This window comes from Aspergillus pseudoviridinutans, assembly GCF_018340605.1.
Source record: "Aspergillus pseudoviridinutans IFM 55266 DNA, scaffold_1, whole genome shotgun sequence".
NCBI lineage: Eukaryota > Fungi > Ascomycota > Eurotiomycetes > Eurotiales > Aspergillaceae > Aspergillus > Aspergillus pseudoviridinutans.
This window is the reverse complement of record NW_025091281.1, coordinates 739,375-761,080: the sequence shown is the minus strand read 5'-3', so window position 1 is coordinate 761,080 and position 21,706 is coordinate 739,375. Positions and strand designations below refer to the sequence as shown.

The 21,706-nt window shown below is 50.2% G+C and overlaps 7 protein-coding genes across 7 annotated transcripts; 4 read left to right on the top strand and 3 right to left on the bottom strand.

Moving 5' to 3' along the window:
• Positions 1–315: 315 nt before the first annotated feature.
• Asppvi_000285 (uncharacterized protein) lies at positions 316–4,782 on the top strand (the record flags this gene model as incomplete). Its single annotated transcript, XM_043296594.1, has 5 exons — positions 316–3,165; positions 3,226–3,351; positions 3,410–3,612; positions 3,666–3,961; positions 4,013–4,782. The coding sequence occupies 5 exons, from the start codon at positions 316–318 to the stop codon at positions 4,780–4,782; spliced, it is 4,245 nt and encodes a 1,414-aa protein (XP_043152529.1).
• A 1,049-nt stretch (positions 4,783–5,831) lies between these two features.
• On the top strand, positions 5,832–7,103 carry trr1 (thioredoxin-disulfide reductase TRR1; the record flags this gene model as incomplete). The annotated part of the gene is made up of 3 exons (XM_043296593.1): positions 5,832–5,853; positions 5,944–6,843; positions 6,904–7,103. 3 exons carry the CDS (start codon positions 5,832–5,834, stop codon positions 7,101–7,103), a joined length of 1,122 nt encoding a protein of 373 aa, XP_043152528.1.
• Positions 7,104–7,660: 557 nt separating this feature from the next.
• On the bottom strand, positions 7,661–10,906 carry aof2 (putative lysine-specific histone demethylase Aof2; the record flags this gene model as incomplete). Its single annotated transcript, XM_043296592.1, has 1 exon — positions 7,661–10,906. One exon carries the CDS (start codon positions 10,904–10,906, stop codon positions 7,661–7,663), a length of 3,246 nt encoding a protein of 1,081 aa, XP_043152527.1.
• Positions 10,907–11,992: 1,086 nt separating this feature from the next.
• Positions 11,993–13,383, bottom strand: Asppvi_000282 (TVP38/TMEM64 family protein; the record flags this gene model as incomplete). The annotated part of the gene is made up of 3 exons (XM_043296591.1): positions 11,993–12,359; positions 12,424–12,843; positions 12,914–13,383. 3 exons carry the CDS (start codon positions 13,381–13,383, stop codon positions 11,993–11,995), a joined length of 1,257 nt encoding a protein of 418 aa, XP_043152526.1.
• A 1,544-nt stretch (positions 13,384–14,927) lies between these two features.
• On the top strand, positions 14,928–17,240 carry Asppvi_000281 (CCCH zinc finger and SMR domain protein; the record flags this gene model as incomplete). The annotated part of the gene is made up of 3 exons (XM_043296590.1): positions 14,928–15,853; positions 15,912–16,616; positions 16,670–17,240. 3 exons carry the CDS (start codon positions 14,928–14,930, stop codon positions 17,238–17,240), a joined length of 2,202 nt encoding a protein of 733 aa, XP_043152525.1.
• Positions 17,241–17,688: 448 nt separating this feature from the next.
• On the bottom strand, positions 17,689–18,825 carry Asppvi_000280 (HpcH/HpaI aldolase/citrate lyase family protein; the record flags this gene model as incomplete). Its single annotated transcript, XM_043296589.1, has 3 exons — positions 17,689–18,399; positions 18,455–18,675; positions 18,786–18,825. The coding sequence occupies 3 exons, from the start codon at positions 18,823–18,825 to the stop codon at positions 17,689–17,691; spliced, it is 972 nt and encodes a 323-aa protein (XP_043152524.1).
• Positions 18,826–19,382: 557 nt separating this feature from the next.
• Asppvi_000279 (DUF846 domain-containing protein) lies at positions 19,383–20,094 on the top strand (the record flags this gene model as incomplete). Its single annotated transcript, XM_043296588.1, has 3 exons — positions 19,383–19,522; positions 19,598–19,884; positions 19,946–20,094. 3 exons carry the CDS (start codon positions 19,383–19,385, stop codon positions 20,092–20,094), a joined length of 576 nt encoding a protein of 191 aa, XP_043152523.1.
• Between the last annotated feature and the right edge of the window lie 1,612 nt (positions 20,095–21,706).

Below are 21,706 nucleotides of genomic sequence, written 5' to 3'. Positions count from 1 at the left end.
TCAGACGTAATTTCGAATAGGCGTACAGGCCCAGGATAGAGTTCTTTCTCTACTGGTTCGTCTATCTTCTACGGTACCACCGCCAACACATTCGTTTTCTCCGTCTTGATTGCAATCCTAAAGTGAGAGGTCAATCGCAGGCAATTCACTGTGGAGGTATGTCTTTAGTTCTCGTAAAACTCGCAGTCGTTTTACCCCCCTGATACAATTCTTCGGAACGGATTTGACAATCGTCATTCAGGTGTAGGTACTTAATTATCATGCTCTCGAGTACGGATATTTAAGAGTTGCTCCTGCCTACAACCGAGTCGCAGAATGGCTACAGCAGCCTATCGAAGACCTATCGATAGAGACTCCATGTCACCTCAACAGATGCGTCCCAACGAAGCTCAGCATCAGGATGATAATATCAGAACTGCCCATATGGACTATTTGCACAATGACAAGCACATGTTAAGAAATCCAGAGGCCCATGGCCAGTCGCATCCTTACCGCAGCAATTCTGCTGCAACAAAGAGAAGACAGGTTTCCAGTTCATTTTCTGCAAGAGCTCATAACCGCCCAGAGGGTAACATAATCCCACCGGAAGATTATCTTACATCCTCCTCTCCTTCCATCAAAGGAAATGGAGCGTCTACGAGACGTCCAACCAACCCAGAAGCTGCTGCCTCGGGATCAGCGAGGCAAATGGAGAACGGCAAAGCGACGTCGCCGGTAGACTCTGTCAACCAAATATCGCCGCTGAGTCGATCTAGCACGTTACGGTCTTCAACGACTAAGCAGCATGACTGGGCCCCAGATAGATCCCCTCTTCAAAAGCTTGAAGTTACGTTGAATGGGATTAGCAAAGAGGAAAAAAGAGCGCGCGTCTTGGAGGCCGAGATGAAGCTCAAAGAACGATTGGCACGTCAACAGATGGAGGCAGAAAATCGAAACGCCTCTCTCCCACAGTCTACAGACAGCAACTCAGCCGCAGGCCCAATTGGAAGTAGGTTGCCTCAGCAATCAGTCTCACAGCGGGATGTCAGCCAAGGAGAGCAGGAGGATCGGACCCGAAACACCAAACAAAGCATTGGCCAGAACGCTGTTCACCAGGGGCATGAAGCGACGATTGCCCGTGACCAGGGACCTCCAAGACGGGCAAAGTCTAGCGCCCAAAAGCCCGCACCACCAGCCCTATTGGTCGCTCCTGAGATGCAACCCTCGAAGATTAGCAATACAAAGCCCCTGACGGGGGCTATTTTGAATCACGGCAGCGTTCCCAGGCGATCTGTGTCGGTGACAAACAGACCCGCAGGTCATACCATGAACACCACGAGAGATCCTAACTCGTCTCGAGATGGGAGAGATCTTCCTGCGGTACTTGGGCAATCACAGAAAGACCATGCAATGCCGAGTGTGGCTCAGATGCAGCACTCACAACCATATGCTGATTCTCGGGTCCAACAGAGTCGAGCACCCCAGAGGGGCCCCGGGGGAACTGATCCTTATGCACAAGGAATAGCTTTCCAGCAACCAGAACACCTGATCACAAATACATATAATGCTGTACTGAATGATCTTTCCCAGGACGATTTAGGTTCACACACAAAGCCCAAGAGAAACACTGTTTCGTTCAATGTGCCTCCGCCAACGCCTCCTCCACTTTCAGAGTGGAGGAACGCACCGGTTGCTCGACTCGGTGCTTCAGACTTCGACTTTCAACATCTCGACGTTGACCGAAGCAAAGCCTGGTGGGAAGGTGGTGGCAGTAATCGCAGGAAGAGCAGAGCTCTCCCCAACGCCTATCAGAAGCCTGTTCAAAAGTTGACAGGTAAGTGGTTTGACCCAGCATTGGGGGGCTCTTTCATTTATCCGGTCCCATATTCTCCCTTTTTCCAGTCCACTAACCACAGAATCCACGCAGAGAATAAGTGCTTCCAGCCACCGATCTTCCTGAAATGTGGCCCTCTGCTCCGCTACACAGGACTGAAACGAGTCAGTATTGACGGACCAAACGGCCCTTTCGACAAGGAGACTTGGAGAGGTAGTATTATGATTGTTACCAAAGATTCACGGTCTTCCTATGAGCCACCGCCCACTCTGAGATTATTTTCGCAGCCGACGGATCTCCTGCCGCCTCCGCCTGTCGAAGTCAGTGGCGCTCAGCTTGCACCAGAGTACGTCGATCCCACAGCAGGTCTCATGAAGCTGGGTAGGGACGGCAGGCCGCTTTATGTCAAGCCAATTGACCATACCGAGGAAGGAGTGGACTTGTCATTCGTGGAGAATGACGACGGAGTCTACGAGATGTCCCCTAGTAACCTGGACTACAATAGTGACGGCGTCAAACAGTCGATCCCCGCCAACAGGCTTCACTCAGTGGACGGAGAAACAGTGGGAGCATACAAAGAAGTTCCCGGAGCGCGCTTGTACGCCGACTCAGCTCGAGATGTCACATTCTGGAGGTTCAACATTGAAATTGAACTGGGCGAGACGCAACAACGAATCGCGTACCGCCTGAACCACGGACCGGCCCTGGGATTCTGGGTACCGGCCAGAGGGCAGTCTATGAATATTATGTTCCATAGCTGCAATGGCTTCAGCCTAGGAGTGGATTCCAACAAATTCTGCGGTCCTGACCCTCTGTGGCGCGACGTATTGAATGAGCATCAGACTCGCCCTTTCCACGTCATGGTTGGCGGCGGTGACCAGATCTTTAATGACAAAGTTATGGTGGAATCGCCCCGATTCCAAGAATGGATCAAGATAAAGAACCTGAATGACAAGTACGACACGCCATTTGACCGAGAATTTCGAGCGGAGATAGAAAGTTTCTACCTCGAGAACTATTCGGCTTGGTTCTCACAGGGACTTTTCTCTCTGGCCAATTCCCAAATCCCAATGGTTAACATCTGGAACGATCACGACATCATTGAAGGCTTCGGGTCGTATCCGGACGAGTTCATGGCTACACCAGTGATTTCAGGACTGGGTAGAATAGCGTTCAAGTATTATCTGCTCTTCCAGCATCACAGTGTCAACGAAGAGACAGAGGCAGATGAGCCTAGCTGGCTGCTTGGCGCGCAGCTGGGACCCTACATCAACCAGCGAAGTCGAAACGTGTTCATGTCAATGGGCAAGGAAATAGCTTTTCTGGGGTTGGATTGCAGGACAGAGCGACTGGTAAGAAGAATATGCTCTCTTGATGGTCGGGAGAAGGGCAGACGCTGACCAATCTTTCAGAGCGACGAGATACTCAGCGAGCAGACATGTGATTTGATCTGGGACCGATGCCACCGCGAGATTGTCCGTGGAGAAACAAAGCATCTGATAGTGCTCTCGAGCGTTCCCGTCGCATACCCAAGAATGGTCTGTACTCTCGCAAACCCACCATGACATGAGTTGTGTCTCTGACATTTTAACACAGGCGATGCTCAAAAATATTCTCAATAGTCGCAAGTCGCTGGGGAAAGCCGGGATTTTTGGAGGTTTCGTGAACAAGAATGGCAGTAAGGTAGAGATATTCGACGATCACTGGACGGCTAAACACCACAAAGCCGAACGCACTTATCTGCTTGAGGACCTTCAAGACCTTGCAGCAGAAAAGTCCGTTCGGGTGACCATCTTGAGGTGAGGATATGCTCCTGGGCAGTGAATTGGAGGTAGCTAACATGACGCTCCAGCGGCGATGTCCATCTGGCAGCTATCGGACAATTCTACTCCAATCCCAAGTTAACCCTGCCCAAAGACAAGGATTACCGATACATGCCGAATATCATATCTTCTGCGATTGCAGACATGCCAGAAACCGAAATGGTATCGGACATGCTGAACAAGCGCAACCACGTTCACCACTTGGACACGAACACAGATGAAGACATGATTCCCATCTTCACGCACGACGTCAACAGCAAGCCGCGTAACAACAAGCGCTTACTTCCACGCCGGAATTGGTGCGCAATCCGAGAGTATCAACCAGGTGAGCCGATGTCCCATTTTATATGAGATATCAATCTCTGACTGAAGATAGGTTCCACACCTCCAGGTTCGCCCGAATCCGAAGAGGCGCCTCCACCGGCTGAGGAGCCGCGTCCGGGTAAACTGCAAAGAACTCTGTCCTTAGGGCGAGGTGACAGACCTCAGGGTGGCTTGCTGCGACGGCTCTCGCTGCGTGGACCTCCACCGACAAAAGAATTCAATCTTGGAAATACACCTAATCGCCGAATGAGTATGGACGGACCATTTCCTCCCGCAGAGGCCGAAGGCAGCTATTTCCCTGCTCCCGAACCAGAATTTCGCCCGGGCCCCTTCCACCGTCGCCCTACGACGTTAAGCCAAAAGGCAGCCAAGAAAGCTGCAAAAAGGGGGGATGACGGGGTAGGCGCATATGTGAACCTGGAAAAGGGTCTAGCTATCACGCTCAACCTGGAGCTCAACCCACAAGATCCATCAGGTATCACGACGCCGTACAAGCTTCTTGTGCCCATGCTGCGTTATGAAGGCACTGAATACGACCCCCCGGCCAACCCAGTTGCCAAAGGTTGGAAGAAATGGCTGGCTGTAGGGCGGAAGAAAGAGCGTGGCTTCGTCAAAAATGTCCCTGGCGATGTGGAGGATACTGATTACGATGATGACCCTGACTATGAAGAAGACTATGCAGGAAGTGATTTCGATGAGCCTGGTGAGAGGCCGCCGGAGAAAATGGACCGCATGGGTCATGCACCAGCACTGGGGCCCGTCAATGATGGGCCGGAGGAGACAATCAAGCGGAAGAAGAAGTGGTTTGGACGATTGGTATGAACGTGCGATGACCTCTCACGATTCTAATGATTGAATGCCTTATGAACTTTTCGCGTCTCATGTGTGCTTCCTAAATTTGTTATTTTGTACATAATTGGTTGTCCCACGCAAGGTCCCGAAAGGTCCTCATTTGATGATAATCCAGGCACCATGCAGTTATGAAGACTTGCTTAGGTAATGAAGTGGCGCGGATCAGATATGCAGATGCTTCGAGAAGCTGAGACAGCAACAGCCAGCAACAGCCCCAGTACTCCGTTATGTGTATGAATGGTCTCGTGAGACCGAAAATGGAATCGAATCTGCTATCAGAGCTATAGATCAGCCGTGTACCTCTGCAGGCTACAGCAGTATTTTATCTGCAAACCCGATGGTGATGGTGATGGTGGTGATAATGAAAGAGTCTCGGCCAGCTGCTTGCTAAGCATGGGCACGTGACCTGGTCTCGCCGGGGATTGATTCCTAAGAATCGACGCTCTGGATGAGCTCAAGCAGGACAGGATTTGCCAGGATTTCGGCCGCCGAGAGACTATCAGCAAGTGTCTTGCGAGGAATTACCGAAAGCTTCTATCAGGTAAGTATCCCTCTGTTATCAACTGATCGCATCCTTCGCCGCCGTGCTTCGATCACATCATTAATTATCAATCAAATCCGTCGATCCACTTTTTTTGTTCCATCCCCACCATAAAAGAACCGCATAACCAACCGCATAAGAACCCCATCACTAATACCGACCAGACCAGATTTCGATACTTGAGCCCCTCTTCTTTTCTTTCGCCATTTATCGTTCTCTTTCTTTTCCTGATTTTGAGTTGGCTTAAGATCTCCCCCGTTGCCCCCCTTTTTCCAACACTCTTTTCCCTCCAGTCCTCACAAAAACCGTCAAACTGTTTTCCTTCGCTTTTCGTCGGATTTCCTCCTCTCTGCGATCCTCTCTTGGACTGACTGCCGCTGCCGCGTCCTCGCTACATCAAAAGTCTTCCCCGCCTGCCTCGGTTCTATCAAATTCGTTATCGACGCCGTTGCGCGTCAGTTCAACCTCCGCTTCCAGAATGGTGCACACAAAAGTTGTCAGTAAGTATCTACCCTTCCTGCAACCAAAATATTTCTCAGTTGTCTGCTTAATTGGTTGTACCCCGTTGCTGACGTGGTGTCACTCAATAGTTATCGGCTCCGGCCCCGCTGCCCACACCGCTGCTATCTATCTTTCGAGAGCGGAACTCAACCCTATTCTCTATGAGGGTATGCTGGCAAATGGCACGGCAGCTGGCGGTCAGCTCACCACTACCACCGACATCGAGAACTTCCCCGGGTTCCCCGATGGCATTGGTGGCGCGGAGCTGATGGATAACATGCGCAAGCAGTCCATCCGGTTCGGCACAGAGGTGATCACCCAGACTATTTCCAGAGTCGACCTGTCCTCGAGACCTTTCAAGCTATGGACAGAATGGAACGATGGCCCTGATAAGGAGCCCGCTTGTACTGCGGATGCCGTCATCATTGCCACCGGTGCCAATGCTCGTCGTCTGAACTTGCCTGGCGAAGAGACCTACTGGCAGAATGGAATCAGCGCCTGCGCCGTCTGTGATGGTGCGGTGCCCATTTTCCGCAACAAGCCTTTGTACGTGATCGGTGGTGGTGACTCGGCTGCCGAAGAGGCCATGTTCCTGGCCAAGTACGGCAGCAGCGTTACCGTGCTCGTCCGTCGTGACAAGCTTCGTGCCAGCAAGGCGATGGCCCACCGTCTGCTGGCTCATCCCAAGGTGACCGTCCGCTTCAACACCGTTGCCACCGAGGTGCTGGGGGAGAAGAAGTCCAACGGCCTGATGACTCACTTGAGAGTCAAGAACACCATCACCGGCGAGGAGGAGGTTGTCGACGCCAACGGTCTCTTTTATGCTGTCGGTCACGACCCCGCCACCGCCCTCGTCAAGGGGCAAGTCGACCTCGATGAGGATGGATACATCATCACCAAGCCAGGCACCAGCTACACCAGCCGCGAGGGTGTGTTTGCTTGTGGTGACGTGCAGGACAAGCGTTACCGCCAGGCTATCACCAGTGCAGGTTTGTGACCACCGATTTCCAAGTTTCTGCTTGATTGTAATACTAACTGCCCTTCGTTAGGATCCGGTTGCATTGCTGCTCTCGAGGCCGAAAAGTTCATTGCCGAGGGCGGGGCCCCCGAGGAAGAGCACGCCGCGGTATCCGCCGAGAAGTCCGTCGATAAGTCCACTGTCCAGCCCGCCGCTCAGGAGGTCAACGGCGACGTCAAGAAGGACCCCAACGGCGCCGTTCCAGAATACAGGTCGAACCCTCTTCTCTAAATGAATCGTCGCATCTTCACTATCCTGCCATCGCATTCTTCTCGCCTTCTCCACGCCTCGCCGCCTCTCATTATAACCCCTCCCTGCCCGTCTACCTCGACATATCATCTTGATATCTCCTTTCTATGACCCTCATGGGCGCGTTGGTTCTCTCCACTAGACTTCAGCGTTTGTTGCAATTTTCCTAATGACTTTTTTGTCCCACCATCTACGGGACTCTCTTCGGGATTAGATGAGATCGTTTCTGGGAATCTACTTCTACACATAGAATAGACATAGAATTAATCCCAAAGCTGGAATTCAGACTTAGATTTCGGTACATCGTGTGCATGGAAAACCCCGATGATATCAATATAATCCTGCTTGAGCAATGATGCCTAGTATCAATTCTGTCTGCAGCGATCTAGGAGTATACTTTTGTTACATAGCTAAAACGCTGTCTCAGTATTAGTAGACATAAGCAGACCATATTTAGCACATTTCCAGCGCCAGCCCCTTCATACCCGTGTCCCCTTGATATTAGAAAAATAAACTGTAACTCATACTGAGTCTAGGCATCACCTCTTCGCTGGCGGCTGCCACGTCTCGAACGGATTGGCCGCGCACCACCGCTCCTTGACCTCGCGCGACTTCCTTTCCCACTCCTTCGTATTCTGCTTCCATCGATCCCAGATCTCCGTGTTGGTCTGCCGGTTTACCTCCGTCTGTTCGATATACGGCCGTTTTTCCTCTTCGCTGGCCTGCCGCCACATGAGGCCCAACGTCTGTCGGATTTCGTCGCGCGCCGCCTTGGCATTCGGGTCCTTGGTCGTGGCTTGTTTGGCTCCGTCGCATTGGGCGCGGGCTTTACCCCAGTAGTCCTTCTGGTAGAGGAGGAAAGGGTTGAGGCCTGTTCGCGCGGGTCGGGGTTCGGGCGGGCCCAGCTCGGCGTGGATGGCTGCCCACATGGCTTGTTCGTAGGCCTGTCGAAGAGCCGTGTCGCCGGAGAAGGAGTTGTTTGATCGTGCAGGTGCCGATGCGTCGGTTGGATCTGCTGGTGTGGAAACGGGGGCGGGGAAACCGTTTGAGAAAGGTGGTTCGTTTTTCTTTTGCGCTGTTGCTACTGGTGTGCCCAGTTCGATTGTCTTGCCCTTTTCGGGCACCAGTGGGTTCGGGATCTCTATAGGTCCGAGAACGGACTCGATGATCTCTGATGCGGCTCGCAGACCGGAGAGATAGGCGCCGTGGACGGTGGCCGGGTGGGTGCCGCATGTGGCCTCTCCTGCGAAGTGTAGGTTGCCAATTGGCTTTGCCATCAGGTCGTAGTCACCCGGCAGCGCCTGCGCGGCTACGTAAGAGTAGCTTCCCCGAGTGAATCTGTCGGTTGCCCACCGCGTGATGATGGTCTCTAACGGATCAGGCACCGCGACGTGCTTGAAGACATTCCGAAGCTGACTCGTCACCTCCGCAATGATCTCCCCGTCAGGTGTGCACTCCGCCTGATGGGCTGCGTCGCCAGCCATCAGGGCGATCAGAACTGGGAGGCCGGTTGTTTTCATGCAGTTCCAGAAAAGGTAGAATCGGCCTCGATTGGCAGCATAGTCCTCCTGCACCATGCTGTCTCGATTCTTGGGTTCTCGTAGCAGCCCAAACATGTCTCTCTCCGTATCCCAGAAGGGTTCCTCGAATACGAGTATCACTTTGTTCATGACCCCGAAACCGAGCCTTTCTATAGCTCCACGCTTCCAATCAGGAAGGGGCGGCGAGAATTCTATAGAGTCATGCTTCAAGACACCAAGTGACCCGGTGAAGACTATTTTATCTGCAACGAACGATTCGCCGTCTTCACAATGAACCACAGTTTTCCGCTTCCCTGAGCCCGTAGAATCATAGGCGATCTTGCTCACGATCTTATTCGTTCGAACGTCGAGTTTCGTGGGCAACGACCACAAGCCATAGGGTACCTGTTGATAGCCGCCGATGACTTGTGAATGCTCGCCTTCGAATTCGTTGCCCAAATCTTGGTCCCAGCCAGAGAGACTGAGTTTGCCGATATTGGTAGCGTTGGCGTATTCCAGGTTTGCAAAATGCCAGTTGATCAATCGCATATCTTTGGGTGTAAGAGGAAGCATGCGTTGATATTGCTTGACTCCCTCGTCCATTACGGCGCCCAGAGTTGGTGGCCCTGAAGCTTTGGCAACAGGATCTAGGTTCAGAGATGCTGTTGGAGAGACCCCATCCTTCAGTTTCCATCCCATGGCTTGACAAGCAAGAGCTGCGGGCTGCTCTTCTGCGGGACCAAGATCGGTCGGCATAGGGGGCACAGTTGCCCTTATGTCCGCTGTTTTGTGGCCCACACCTCGTCGGACCTTTTTATTCGGGAACAAAAGCCCGACGGTACCAGCCGCGCGAGCCTCTTCGTACTGTCTTACGGTGAGACCGTCGCTCATTGTCAAATCGCGGCCCGAGTCTATCAATCCCCTATCTCCTTCGGCGGTAGGTACAATAACAGCCTTGTGACGGTAGAGCCCGGAGCGGTCAAGAACATCAATATACAGCCGTTCATCCATCGCGTCCTGAACTTCATCGACTGCCAAGCCGTCGATGTCATAGATAGTCGATATATCACGTAACAAGTGATAGGGTAGCGCCAACTGCCCTCGAATTATCTGGTCTAATGGATTCCCATGCTCGAAACCGACGATGATTTGCGCACCCATCTCGGCCTTGGGCACAAATCCTGGGGCTAACTTCGACGACTGAAGGCTCCGTAGAGGGTGAGAATAAATACGGCCTCCGATTCTCCGCCTGCCCTCCAATACGATAACCCGCGGTGAGGTCAATGGATCATGATATTGCTTGAAAAGACCTTCCAATTGTCTTGCGCAACCCAGTCCTGCCATTCCAGCCCCGATTACAACAATGACAGGGCCGTCCTTGCGTCTTCCTTTTTTAGGGGCAACTAGAGCCGGTGGTATTTCAACGCAACCAAAGTTGATGTATCCATTCCGTACAAGCCATTCGTAGGCAAACGAAGCCAATCCCATCCACCGGTAGTCTTTGGCACAGCCTAGAGCTTCATCTTTTGTGACACTGACCATTGGGTTTCGCGTCCAGAGGCGTAGGATTCCGTTTCGTATATTCAGATAAGCTGTGACATGCAGATGGCACAGATGATCCTGTAATGCTTCCTGTTCCTTCCTGTGTAGAGAGTAGGGATTGAGTCTGCATGCATACGCTGCGGCAACACACTGCTGAGCGTAAACGGCAGCTGTGAGCTTAGAAGGTATGGACGACCTTGGCCGATATCTGGCATAGTCTGCACTGCCACTGAGCCCTCTAGAGTCAGACGTAATAGAAGATGAGAACGGCACATTGTTGACAGTTAACGGTGGAGTTGAGTTTTTCTGACTGGGTTCATACATCAATGACACGGAGGTAGCTGAGCCACTAAGTATATTACTCGTATCCTCATTGGAGTCATGCGTAATAGAATCCGTGCTCTCAGATCCACCAGCGACTCTATTGAGAACTCCATTGACATCTTGAGGCCTTGTTGATGGTTGGGTAATCGCGGCAGGACTAGACGTCTCGCCATTCAATTGATTCAATGCATTGTACGAAGGAGAGCTGCGAAGCCGCTTCGCCGGAGGCTCTGACTGGTCACTAATTCCAGATATCGTTTCATTTGATAATGATGGGTACTGCAAGTGTGGGTTACCATGGGCGTATGAAGCTGCCTGAGATAAGTAATGGTCGAATTGTGATAGATCGTAGGACAGGCCATTCAGACCCTGCAGTCCCATAGATGTGGTAGTCTCCATCCTCGCTAACAAGGGGTTTGATGGACATTGGATGGGACGACTTGAAAGTTGATATTAACCAGACAGGCTTCCACCGATTCAGATGAAAGCCGATTATTGCTAGGTTTCGAAAACCAGCACCCCTTCCCTTTCCAAGACGAATATGGCGATATTAGATGTCAGGATTTCCATCCATGGTGGGTCCACTTAGAGGGCGCCGAAACAGAGGGAAGGGGTTCTTGGAATAGTGCAAAGTATGATACTTCTATGAGATTGTCAGATCGGAGTGATCACCCACGTGAAGGGTCCAAACAGGCGAAGATGCTCCGTATTGCAAGAACATATGTAGTCGGTTTCATCTTACCTTGAGGCGAAGAGTAGATAGATCGTACAACACTGCGGGTCGACAGAAAAGTATGATCTTAGGTCATCAAACAACGCACGCCCTTCAATCTAGTTTACAAAGATATTAAATGGGGACAACGAGTTCATCAAAGGACGTGCTTCAATAGAGAGTAAGAATAATTCAAAGGCTGTGCACGATGCTTCTGCGTTCTCACTGCAACTGTGGTCTGAGCAGGAAGACTCGATGGTGCTGGACGGGAGCTTCGGGCGAACCCAGCGTATTTCTCAGTCTGAAGGAAAGCCGCATTCTACAGTGTGTCTACTCTTCTTCACATCGTCAATCACCTCAGATATGTCGTTTCACAGTCTTCCTCTGGGCTTGTATATCAGATGCATGTCTGAGACTAACAATGTTACTTATTCAAGCATTCTTTTTCCCTTTTCCTTACATAAAAAGCATTGCAATGCCCAAGCCAGTAACAGCTTACCCTTGAAGTGTCAGTGATTCGATACGCTCTTCTCACCTTGTATGTGCCGTTTAGAGCACAACTAGGGCTGAGAAAAGGTTCACCTGCTACGTCTAATCCAAGCGAAATTTGAGGTCTTTTGAGCTCTTGAACTGTATCCGATGCCTTCTCTTTACGCCGCAATAACACTATGTGACATGGCTTGTAATTGGCAGGTCTATACTAATAACAGTGTGTACAACATAAACTAGGTACATCATCGTGAAGATATGACTCGTGGACAACGCGACAGGTCTCAGCCCGATCGCACGTGTGTATGGAGACGGAACGTCTGACTGTCGGGTCCGTCGCCATCCCCGAAGACGTCTGAATCATTGTCTGTGAATTCATCCCTATAGGGTCCCTGGAACTGCTTTTTCGTGAGATTGGGCGAATTCTCGCTGCCGCTCTCGTCATCAATAACAAGGTCGACGTTGTCATCATCAAAGTCGTTGAAACCGATTCTTTCCTCCTCATCGCGCGCGAGTGTAGTGGCAGCGGTGTTGACGTCTGGGTCTTCGGAGAAAGAACCATGAGGACGGTGAGCAGCATGATCGGCTTGTAACAACCTCCGTATATCTGCTCTCTCTTTGGCTTCCAACTCTTTTGCTCGAGCCAACGTCCTATAACCATAGTTCTTAGCCTTTCCAAGAGTCCAAAGCAGTGTCCATGGCCAGAGAAACTTACCTCCTGTATATATACCAGCCTGTAAAGATACCAATTCCAATCGTAAGGATAATGCTACAGATATTCACAGCCTTAGACCCGGCGCTCATTTCCTCGTTTTTCTCGGAAAGAATCCGAATCCTGCTTCCAATGAAAGCCGGGACAAGCAGTTTGGGTGTGATGAGAGCAGTTGCAAGTCCATACATCAAAGGGTGGACCGTCGGAAAGGTCGAGACGGCACCATTGCAAACAGAGTATGGTAGGGGACATAGGCGAATCATGCACAGGAGTTTAAGACCATCGTACTTCAATGTCAACGCGAGAGCAGCAAATCGTTTGTCCCGTTCCATCATGCGGTTCACAAATTTCGATAGGATCGTCCGCGACACGATGAAGGAACATGTTGATCCTAGCACGGTTGCAGTGGCATAGAGGATCCAGCTAAGATGTTTGTCAGTTTTAGGCTCAGAGTAATCGATCAAATAGAGCATGAAAGTATATCAAAACCTACCCTTTCCATATGCCAAAAATGAAACCAGAAATCGTTCCAAACGTGGACCAACCTACCAATGGTGGAAAAGAAACGAAGAAAACGCACAGCCAGAGGACGAAAAATGCCAGCCATGACTGTTCCCATTTTTCAGCTACGGGCCCCAGCCAGAAGAACACTTGTCCCGTGAAGATCATGAATGCCAATCCTAGCAGCACGGCAAGCAAAGCTGCCCCAATAGCCCCAATTCTCTGCCAGAATGTTAGTCTCCGCCATGTCTTTTTGGTGCGTCGCAACATCTTCGTGACTTGATTGACGGCTTGACCACGGAGGCCAGTTGCTTCCTGGGTAGAGGGACTGGAAGTACTGCGTCTGCTGGATGCAGGATGGCTCCATAATGGCTGTGTATCTTCTTCGGCGGGCGACAGGGATTCTGCAGGCGACATTGGAAGAGATAGAGCCCGCGCAGTGGACGTATAATCTGCAGGCATCTTCAAAAGCGTGGAATCTTATCCGGATTGTCCTCCGATGATCGTGAATCGGCAATGACAGGGATCGGTGCTTAGAGGAGTAGGAGCATGGATAGAAGCCAGCCAACACTTGAGAAATATGCCAATCAAAAGATTGCAATCAACTGCGCATAAAGATATGAGCCTTCTGGAGCTCTGTCAGGGAAGGGAGCTCCGAAAGTGTGCAGGAAATAGGTAGGTAGGTAACGGAATACTCGATGAGCTGCGAAGCAGGGAGTGCCGAGGGAGGAGTCGAGCTGAAGTCTCAGGAAACCCCCATCAGATGTCAAAATGGAAGGATATTAGGGTGATGTCGTTACCCAACTTGATTAACCCTTGAAATTAGCCGTCATAGTGAGATGATCTCTAGGCTGACGCCGTGATGTTGTACCTGGCCATTCGAAGTTGGAGGTTTCAGCTGCTGACTGTACACACAAAGCCTAACTATCTAGTCACTAGTTAACTAGTTAAGTTACCCGGTACGTAGGTGGGTGACTAAGGCATTCTTCGTTTACTTTTCACCAGACTCAGGCGCAACTGAACTTTGTCATTTAGGTGATGTCTATGTCTCTCTGTTTACAATTTCTGTCAGTAGAGCTTCAATGATGTACATCAGCTGCGAGCGCCCCGAAAGAAGAATAATGGATATCAAGATGTCGTAAGTATTGCACCTCCTCCGCTGATTGACGATCCTTTTTTGTTATCGCAAGCCAAGGAGTTTGGTTGCCTTTAGGCCTGAGGTTCCAGATCCTCCCCCACATCCGCGAACCTCATTTCGTGGTTAAGAACAACTTTAAACAATTGAAGATAGTGTCTCAGACTTTTTGGAGCTGATCTTGTAAAGATTAGGAAAGAATCTCGGAAAAGACACAAAAAAGAAAATCGTGTTTTTTCCAACACAAGAAAATATGATCTCTTCGTCCTAGTAGGAGTAGATACGTAGCAGAGTAAGTATGCCTAGATCCGTTGTTGGAAACCAGTTGCTTGAGCGTCTCGAGTGTTACGGCTGTCAATTCCCTGCCTGAGTCCCGTCCTTCCATCCAGTAGCTTAAGCTCCGTTGACCACGATTCCCGATCTCTCGTCCACCCACCTCTTTTCTTTTCTCATCCTCGTTTATATCCTTCCTTCTGTTGTGCAAGCGTTGATCTCTCATTTTATACTGTTCAGTTGAATTCTCTTGCCGCTCTCGTTCATCGTCTTTGATGGGTTCTTTCCTTTGACAGATGCGATGTGATCTTTATCTTCAGTGTTCCGCAATCTGTCCCCCTTTCGCATGCCTACGCCCCTCCTTGAGCTGACACCACCACCAACCGATTGTGATTCGCAACGCTCTCCCGTCTTTGGAGAACAATGGATTCTAATCTCTGAAAGATTCTCAATCTCAAGTTTCGATTACGCTCTCATCGCCGTCCGAGAATTTGACGACATTTACCCCTCATCTTCATATTACTGTGCCGCCTTACCTCGCTCCGCTTCTTTCGTTCTCACCTAGTCGTCTATCGCTTCATCGAAGCATCTACTCAGGATGATATCCGACGACCTACTTGACAGTTGTCTCCAGATCCTTCAGGACAAAGCTCTTGATGAAGAAGAACAGGCAGAGAAAGTGGAGAGTTTCCTACGGGAGAACACCTCTTTGTCTGGAGCATCGCTGGAGAACGCTGTGCTCGATGTCCTTTGGCGGCATCGGAATCGCACATTGCCCGACTCTTCCCCTCCCCCTCCTCGTCATACGGTGATCCGCCGGACGTCGCCAGCGCCATGGCAGATGGCACGCTCCTCTACACCTTTATCTCCTCCCTCCAATCTAGGCACAAGCCCTGGCGGCTCATCTTGGTTCCAAGGCTCACGAGGCTTTTCTCGCGCACCTCTTTCATCGACCGTATCACCATTCACCTCCCCGCGACCATCCCCAAGATTAGCCCTTGCGCAACCTATCCCCCATTCGCCGAACCTTAATGCTTACGAATTCTCGGACCAGAGTCAAGTATCGGACTTTTACAGTGACTTTGGCAACGATAGCAATGTGGATTGGCTGGTTGCAGACGATGCGCAGAGCACCACCTCGTCTGTGGGGACATTGAGCGCCTCGGGTGTCCTCAGCGCCACTGCCCCGGAATTTGTCCCCGATATGAGCCCCCACGATATCTTGCGCACTGTGCTTGGAGATAAAAGATCCAATGAAGAGATCGAGGCTGCGCTGGAGGCAAATGGTTATGATCTCGGCGCGACTATTGCATCTCTCTCACAAGATCACGGTGGAGGCAGTTTCAGTCAGTCGGATGATGGTCGTGTCGTCGTCGGCAAATCTATGACCATGGAGCAACCGAGATTAAGCACGTCCCCCAACCACAGTCGAAGCCCTGTTGTCTGTAAGTATTGGCTTTCTACTGGACAATGCMTTCGTGCAGATTGTCGGTTCAGCCACGACCTTACCAATCATGTCTGCAAGTAAGTAAATGAAACGTACATGGTTTATGGGGCTTCACACTGATACGTGCTTCAAAAGGTACTGGATCATGGGCAATTGCCTTGCGGGCGATGGATGTCCTTTCTCCCACGACCCTTCAGCACTAATTGCGAATCTCAGTGTGGGAGATGGCAACCAACAAGGCGGTCCGACATTTAACGTAGAGAACACCTCAGAAGCTTTCCCTCCGTTACAGTCTGCAGGAGGAGCTGGGGAGCAATGGACGAATCACTACATTGGCAAATATCCTCATCTATCAGGTCTTGCGGGAAACAAATCTCCACAAGCAATGCAGCTCACCCCGGGGAAACGCAACGGCCATGGGTCTCGTCCGCATTCTCGCCCAACGAGCCGTCACCAACATCGTGAATTGAACCCTACAGCGCTTTCCGTAGATGATCCAGATGCATTCCCCACGCTTGCTGCAGTGAGCGCAAAGAATGCTAGTAAGAAGCACGCGAAACGCAATAACCGAGAAACCGGTTCCCTCAAAGAGAATCTGCCTACATCTTTGGCGGATGTTGTCCGTATGTCTCCGTCCCCTGCGCCTGGCAGAGGCAAACCCACATCCAAGAATAGCAGAGAAGGGACCAAAAGCCGCGAAAACAGTGCTGCTGCGCAGTCTATCCCAGCTCCGCAGAATATTCCTTGGCTTGAGACTGGCTCTCGAGCCAACCAGCAGTATATCAAATACCGTACGGAGGCTATTCGCCATGGTACAGTGAGAAACAAATTTCTTCAAAGGTAAGGGGACTGAGGTAACCGCGATAAATTGCGCAGACTAACATATCTCTCAGCGCTGCTCAGGCCTGGAACCGGAACGATGCTAGAGCTGCAAAAGCTTTGTCTCTTCGAGGCCAGGCAGAAAACGAAGCGATGCGTAAGTGCCATCGCGAAGCGGCACGGCAATTGTATGAAGAGCGGAACAAGCACCTCCTTACTGCCGGTTTGGATGAGTCGTCCGAAGAACTTTACGTCGACCTTCACGGCCTGCACCCTGAAGAGGCAATTGAATATTTAGAGAAGATCCTTCTGAAACATGCTCGTGAGGGACGCCGCGTGATCTACGCCATCACAGGCACGGGTCATCACTCGAAGAATGGCAAAGACAAGATCGGAAAGGCTGTCAAGGCTTGGCTCAACGAGTGGAAGTACCTCTTCCGTGAGTTTAGTGTGCCCGGGGAGAGGGGAGGATATGTAGGTGGCATCCTGGGAATCGATCCCACCAGCTATGACAAGACTCTCGCCAAAAGCCTGGAAGAGGGTGAGAATGGGAATGGCGGTGACAGCAATGGTAATCAACCCGTAATGACAATGGGCAAGATTCAATTGTTGAAGCGCGAAGATTTTGAGTCGAAGAGTTCATAATCGCGTGTCGTTCTCTTTTGAAGGACAATATGCGCTGTTTTCCGTTATTGCACTCAGGAGATGACTCGAAGGACCTCTCAATCCCAACAGCTTGACCGAAAGTTTCTTCTCACCATTATTGGGAGAGCAAAGTATGCCACCATATTCTCGCCGCACGCAGACAACGATTATGAGATTAGTTATTCTCTCCAGCACTGCTCCATGAAGAGCGCATAGTGCTTACTAGTTTGCTGTTGCTTGCTCTATGGACAGACCTGATCGCGCCTCGATCGCGATGGTACTTCATCAATTACGACGTATATACGAGTTAGATACATTTATCAAACACTCCTAACGTTATCTTCTTGTCATCAGCTATTGGAGATCAGTCATTAACCTTCCTAGTAAAGCCGCTGAGAACTTGTATGTGATGGCAAGGACCGAGATGCGAGTGGCGACAAATTCATTTTCATTCGGGCTCTTGATGCCGCCACTTATCTTGCAATTCCTCCACATCAAATCCGCAAGCCTCCGCCTTCTTCACAATCGCGCGTGCTTTCTCCGCCACAGGGATGTCAATCATCTTTCCATCTAGAGTCCAGGCGCCGCGGCCTGCCTTGGCTGCTTTCTCATCCGCAATCGTCACTCGCACAGCCCATTCGACCTCGGCCGGTTCCGGACCAAAAATACGCTGCGCCGTCTCTACTTGCGAAGGATGAATACACTGCTTCCCGTTGAATCCCAGTTGCTTTCCTCCGCGACATTCTTCCTCCAAAACCGCCGGTGGAGATCCATCACCCTTGGTAGACTTGTAGGCTGTACAAACCAGATCAATTGTAGAAGGCAGATTCGCGGCGCGAGCTGCAGTCACGATGGCGGACCGAGCGAACAAGAATTCTGTTAGAGATGGAGTGCGGGTAAGACTGAGGTCGAGGGCGAAATCCTCCGCCGCGAAAATCAGACCTTGGAGAAGTGGAGTCGCTGCACAGATCTGGGTCAAATTCGTCAGGGGTTTAGCCGACTCAACCAGAGCCAGAAGTGAAATAGGGGGCCGTGAGGCTGCATCTTGCGAGTGTGGCAGTTGCGAGAGCGTGTGGGAGATGACATCCGTGACAAAGGTGAGATCCGAGGCGGAATTGACCTTGGGGATGACGATGGTGCTCAGGTTGGGGGATTGGAGCTGTTCTTTTCGTTAGCTGGATTGTTGACTTTGGAGGACTTGAGACTTCACATACGACTTCGGTCAGATCTGCCAATGCGAGACCGCTATCTACTGAGTTGATGCGAACGGCGCGTTCGCGGATACCCGAGGGAGCGGGTTGGTCAAGCGCTCTCCGCACCAGCGAGCGAGCTTCCGCTTTCTTGTGCGGAGTTACGCTGTCTTCCAGGTCGTAGGCGACGCAATCCGCCGTCAATGAGCGGGATTTGTCAATGAAACGCTGGGAAGATCCGGGAACTGTCAATAGGTGTCAGCAAGAAGTATTACTGAAGATCGTGGTCGTGTCGTATGTGCCAAGAAAGGGGATGCTCGTCTGCGGGGAGAGCTTGTTCTGTGGATTAACGTACTGTATAGAAGGGCGCGACGGAGGGTATTCCTCGACGCCATTGCTGTCAGGAATATATATATGATTTAAATCAAGACGATATGCGCGGAGTAATTCGGTGTCTTCGAAGCACTTATTGCCAGCTGAAAAGCAGGCCAGGATGACAAGGATATTGCTGTGCTATATCCTCCGGCTGCGATAAGATATAGTCTAGGTCCGTTCTTAAGCATAGGCATCTGGATTGGGACCCGAGAGCTTAACCAGGCCGCTTATCGACGTCACTTGCCATAAATTCTGCTGGCAATTATGTTCTCGCCTTATCTGTTTGGCCATCCAATGGCCAATTATATCCATCTAAAACTGCAAGCTGGGCTCTAATGGCAAAACGATCTGTACTCCGTGAATCCACAGCTTCTTTTCCCCATGCAGACGGTTTGTTTTGCTTTTCCGCTGTGGAGCATATTCTGCCCTCATCTACCGCCTTGTATACGTACGCAAGAGACACGCAGCATCATGTATACACATCACGCGGATTGCCGATCTCCGTCAAACGTGAGAGCTTTATAGCGATTGCCATCTTTCTGTTTAGCAAGAGTTTGAGAACTCTTCGTACAGCATCATGGACCAACCTCTCCAGCCGCAGCAGGGTGAACTGAACTGGCGTCTCAGCGCCCATCCGATCACTCTTCTGTTCTTCCTGGGGTTCCGCACCAGTGCGCTGTTGATGTATCTATTCGGTGTTTTATTTATCAAGAATTTGTAAGCGTCCCAAGTACTTGGGAGTTTACTGGTCACTCCGTCTCATAGCTTCTCTTCCGCTAACACAATTCACAGCGTCCTTGTCTTCATCCTAACTCTCCTCCTCCTCTCCGCGGACTTTTACTATTTGAAGAACATCGCCGGACGTCGATTAGTCGGCCTACGCTGGTGGAACGAAGTCAATACCGCTACCGGCGATTCCCACTGGGTCTTTGAATCCTCCGACCCTACCACGCGCAGCATCTCGGCCACAGATAAGAGGTTCTTCTGGCTCAGTCTGTACGTGACACCTGCGCTGTGGATCGGACTCGCCGTTTTGGCGATCGTGAGGTTGAGCAGTGTTATTTGGTTGAGTCTAGTGGGTGAGTTGTCCTATGCTGATATCAATAGTTGTAACGAAGTCAAGGGCTAATACAGTCTCAGCCATTGCRTTGGTGCTGACCATCACCAATACGGTTGCATTCTCCCGTTGCGATCGCTTTAGCCAGGCTTCTACGTTTGCTAACCGAGCGTTTGGGGGCAACATTGTGAATAACCTTGCTGGAGGTCTGCTGGGCAGACTTTTCAAGTAAACTGCGGCCGAATCTATGCCATGTATGATTCTGTGTCATTTCCTTCCAGGGACAGTAGTCCGAGATTCTCCTTACTTTTATGTCATTCTTAGGGATGAGACAGATAGCTGGAGCGTTGTATGACTATTCACAATTTTATACTAAAAATATAGGTGATTCTCAATCAAGCAGGATCGAATGATTATGAGATTACTGGGGTTATAATATGGTTGATGACCAAGTATGTTGATGGATTTGTCTTTTACACAGATACTAAGCTGGTTTCATGAGCACAAGGTACTTTTGTTATTACTGAGAATGTTACTAGGTACCTACGGCTGAGATAAAGTGAGAATTTTCAGACTGTATTATGCCTTCTGACATAGGGGTTACACATGCCTGTCACTTTTAGGGCAGCAGGAGTATTTAAGAGAGTTTATGACCCAAGATAATGCTACTCAGATTCTACTCTAGGGACTTTTAGTCTTAGAACAGGGGCCTAACTTTACATATCTCAGGCCCGTTGTTGGATTATACAGATTTGATGTACTAGAAATGTGTGATCTCACACACAGTCTTATCAAACCCGAGACAGGACTCTTTCAGATCATATGTCAGAGTATCCATCAAAGTCCTAGTAGTAACCAAAAAAAATCCGAGAAATTCGCGTTCTACCATATCCTAACCAAGCGCCATGGACCCTAATGTCTGCCTTGGAAGAATCCATGTCAATTGCAAGGCGGAAATCAAAGAGCATCAAACTATTTCACCCCTAATGCAGGTTGACTGTGCCGCAACCTCGATAGGAGTCTTTCAACGCCCTCGTGCCACATGAACAATCTCTCTGGGGTATGCAGCTAGCTCAAACGAGATGATGGGATGCGTAAACGGCTGCTTTTTGCTTTTTGCCTTCCTTTTTTTTTCTTTTTTGGGTTTCAATGGCTGTTGATTCTGTCTTGATATAACTAACTACCCTGATGTCGTTTGGTTATTAGAGGCAGTCTGTGAATAGGATTTTTGTGTTTGATTTTCACATACCTCCTTTTTTATTGATATATCAATATCTCTCTCTAATGGTTCTCATCAATGCATATTGTCCTGAGCAATACCAGCTCAAGTAGACACTCCCCTATTGTTATATACGGTTGCTTATAGGCAGCATTCAAGTCAATGATTCAGTAGACTTTGTTAAGCATAGAAGAGAGCTATGCTGCTCTTTCGGAGTCTTTCCATTCTGCTAAGGTGATACTTCACCGTCTGCTGGATGCACTCAAAGTCTCGGCGTAGAGGGCCGTTTTCACAGTCTCGGCGTAGCAGGACTTTTTCACACGATCTCAGCCAGTTCAGGCTTTGATCCTTTCCTCTGGTTTCAGCCTTTCCAGTCCTTCATCATCCTAATTGGTTTCTGTTGGTTACCAGCCCTTTTCCGGAGAAGATACATCGACTCATTAGCTGATTATCCTGGTCTTATTTGTCTTGTCCGGAGAGTCTGAGCCCAGGCAAACACAGCCAGTGCTGAAAATATCTTCCACAGCCAGGACAAATCCAGTATAAAGGCTTGGTTATACAGCCTTTTCTCAGACTGTGTCTTTTTGCTCTCTTTTTTGTTTGTTTCCTCAAGTCCCTTGTCTTT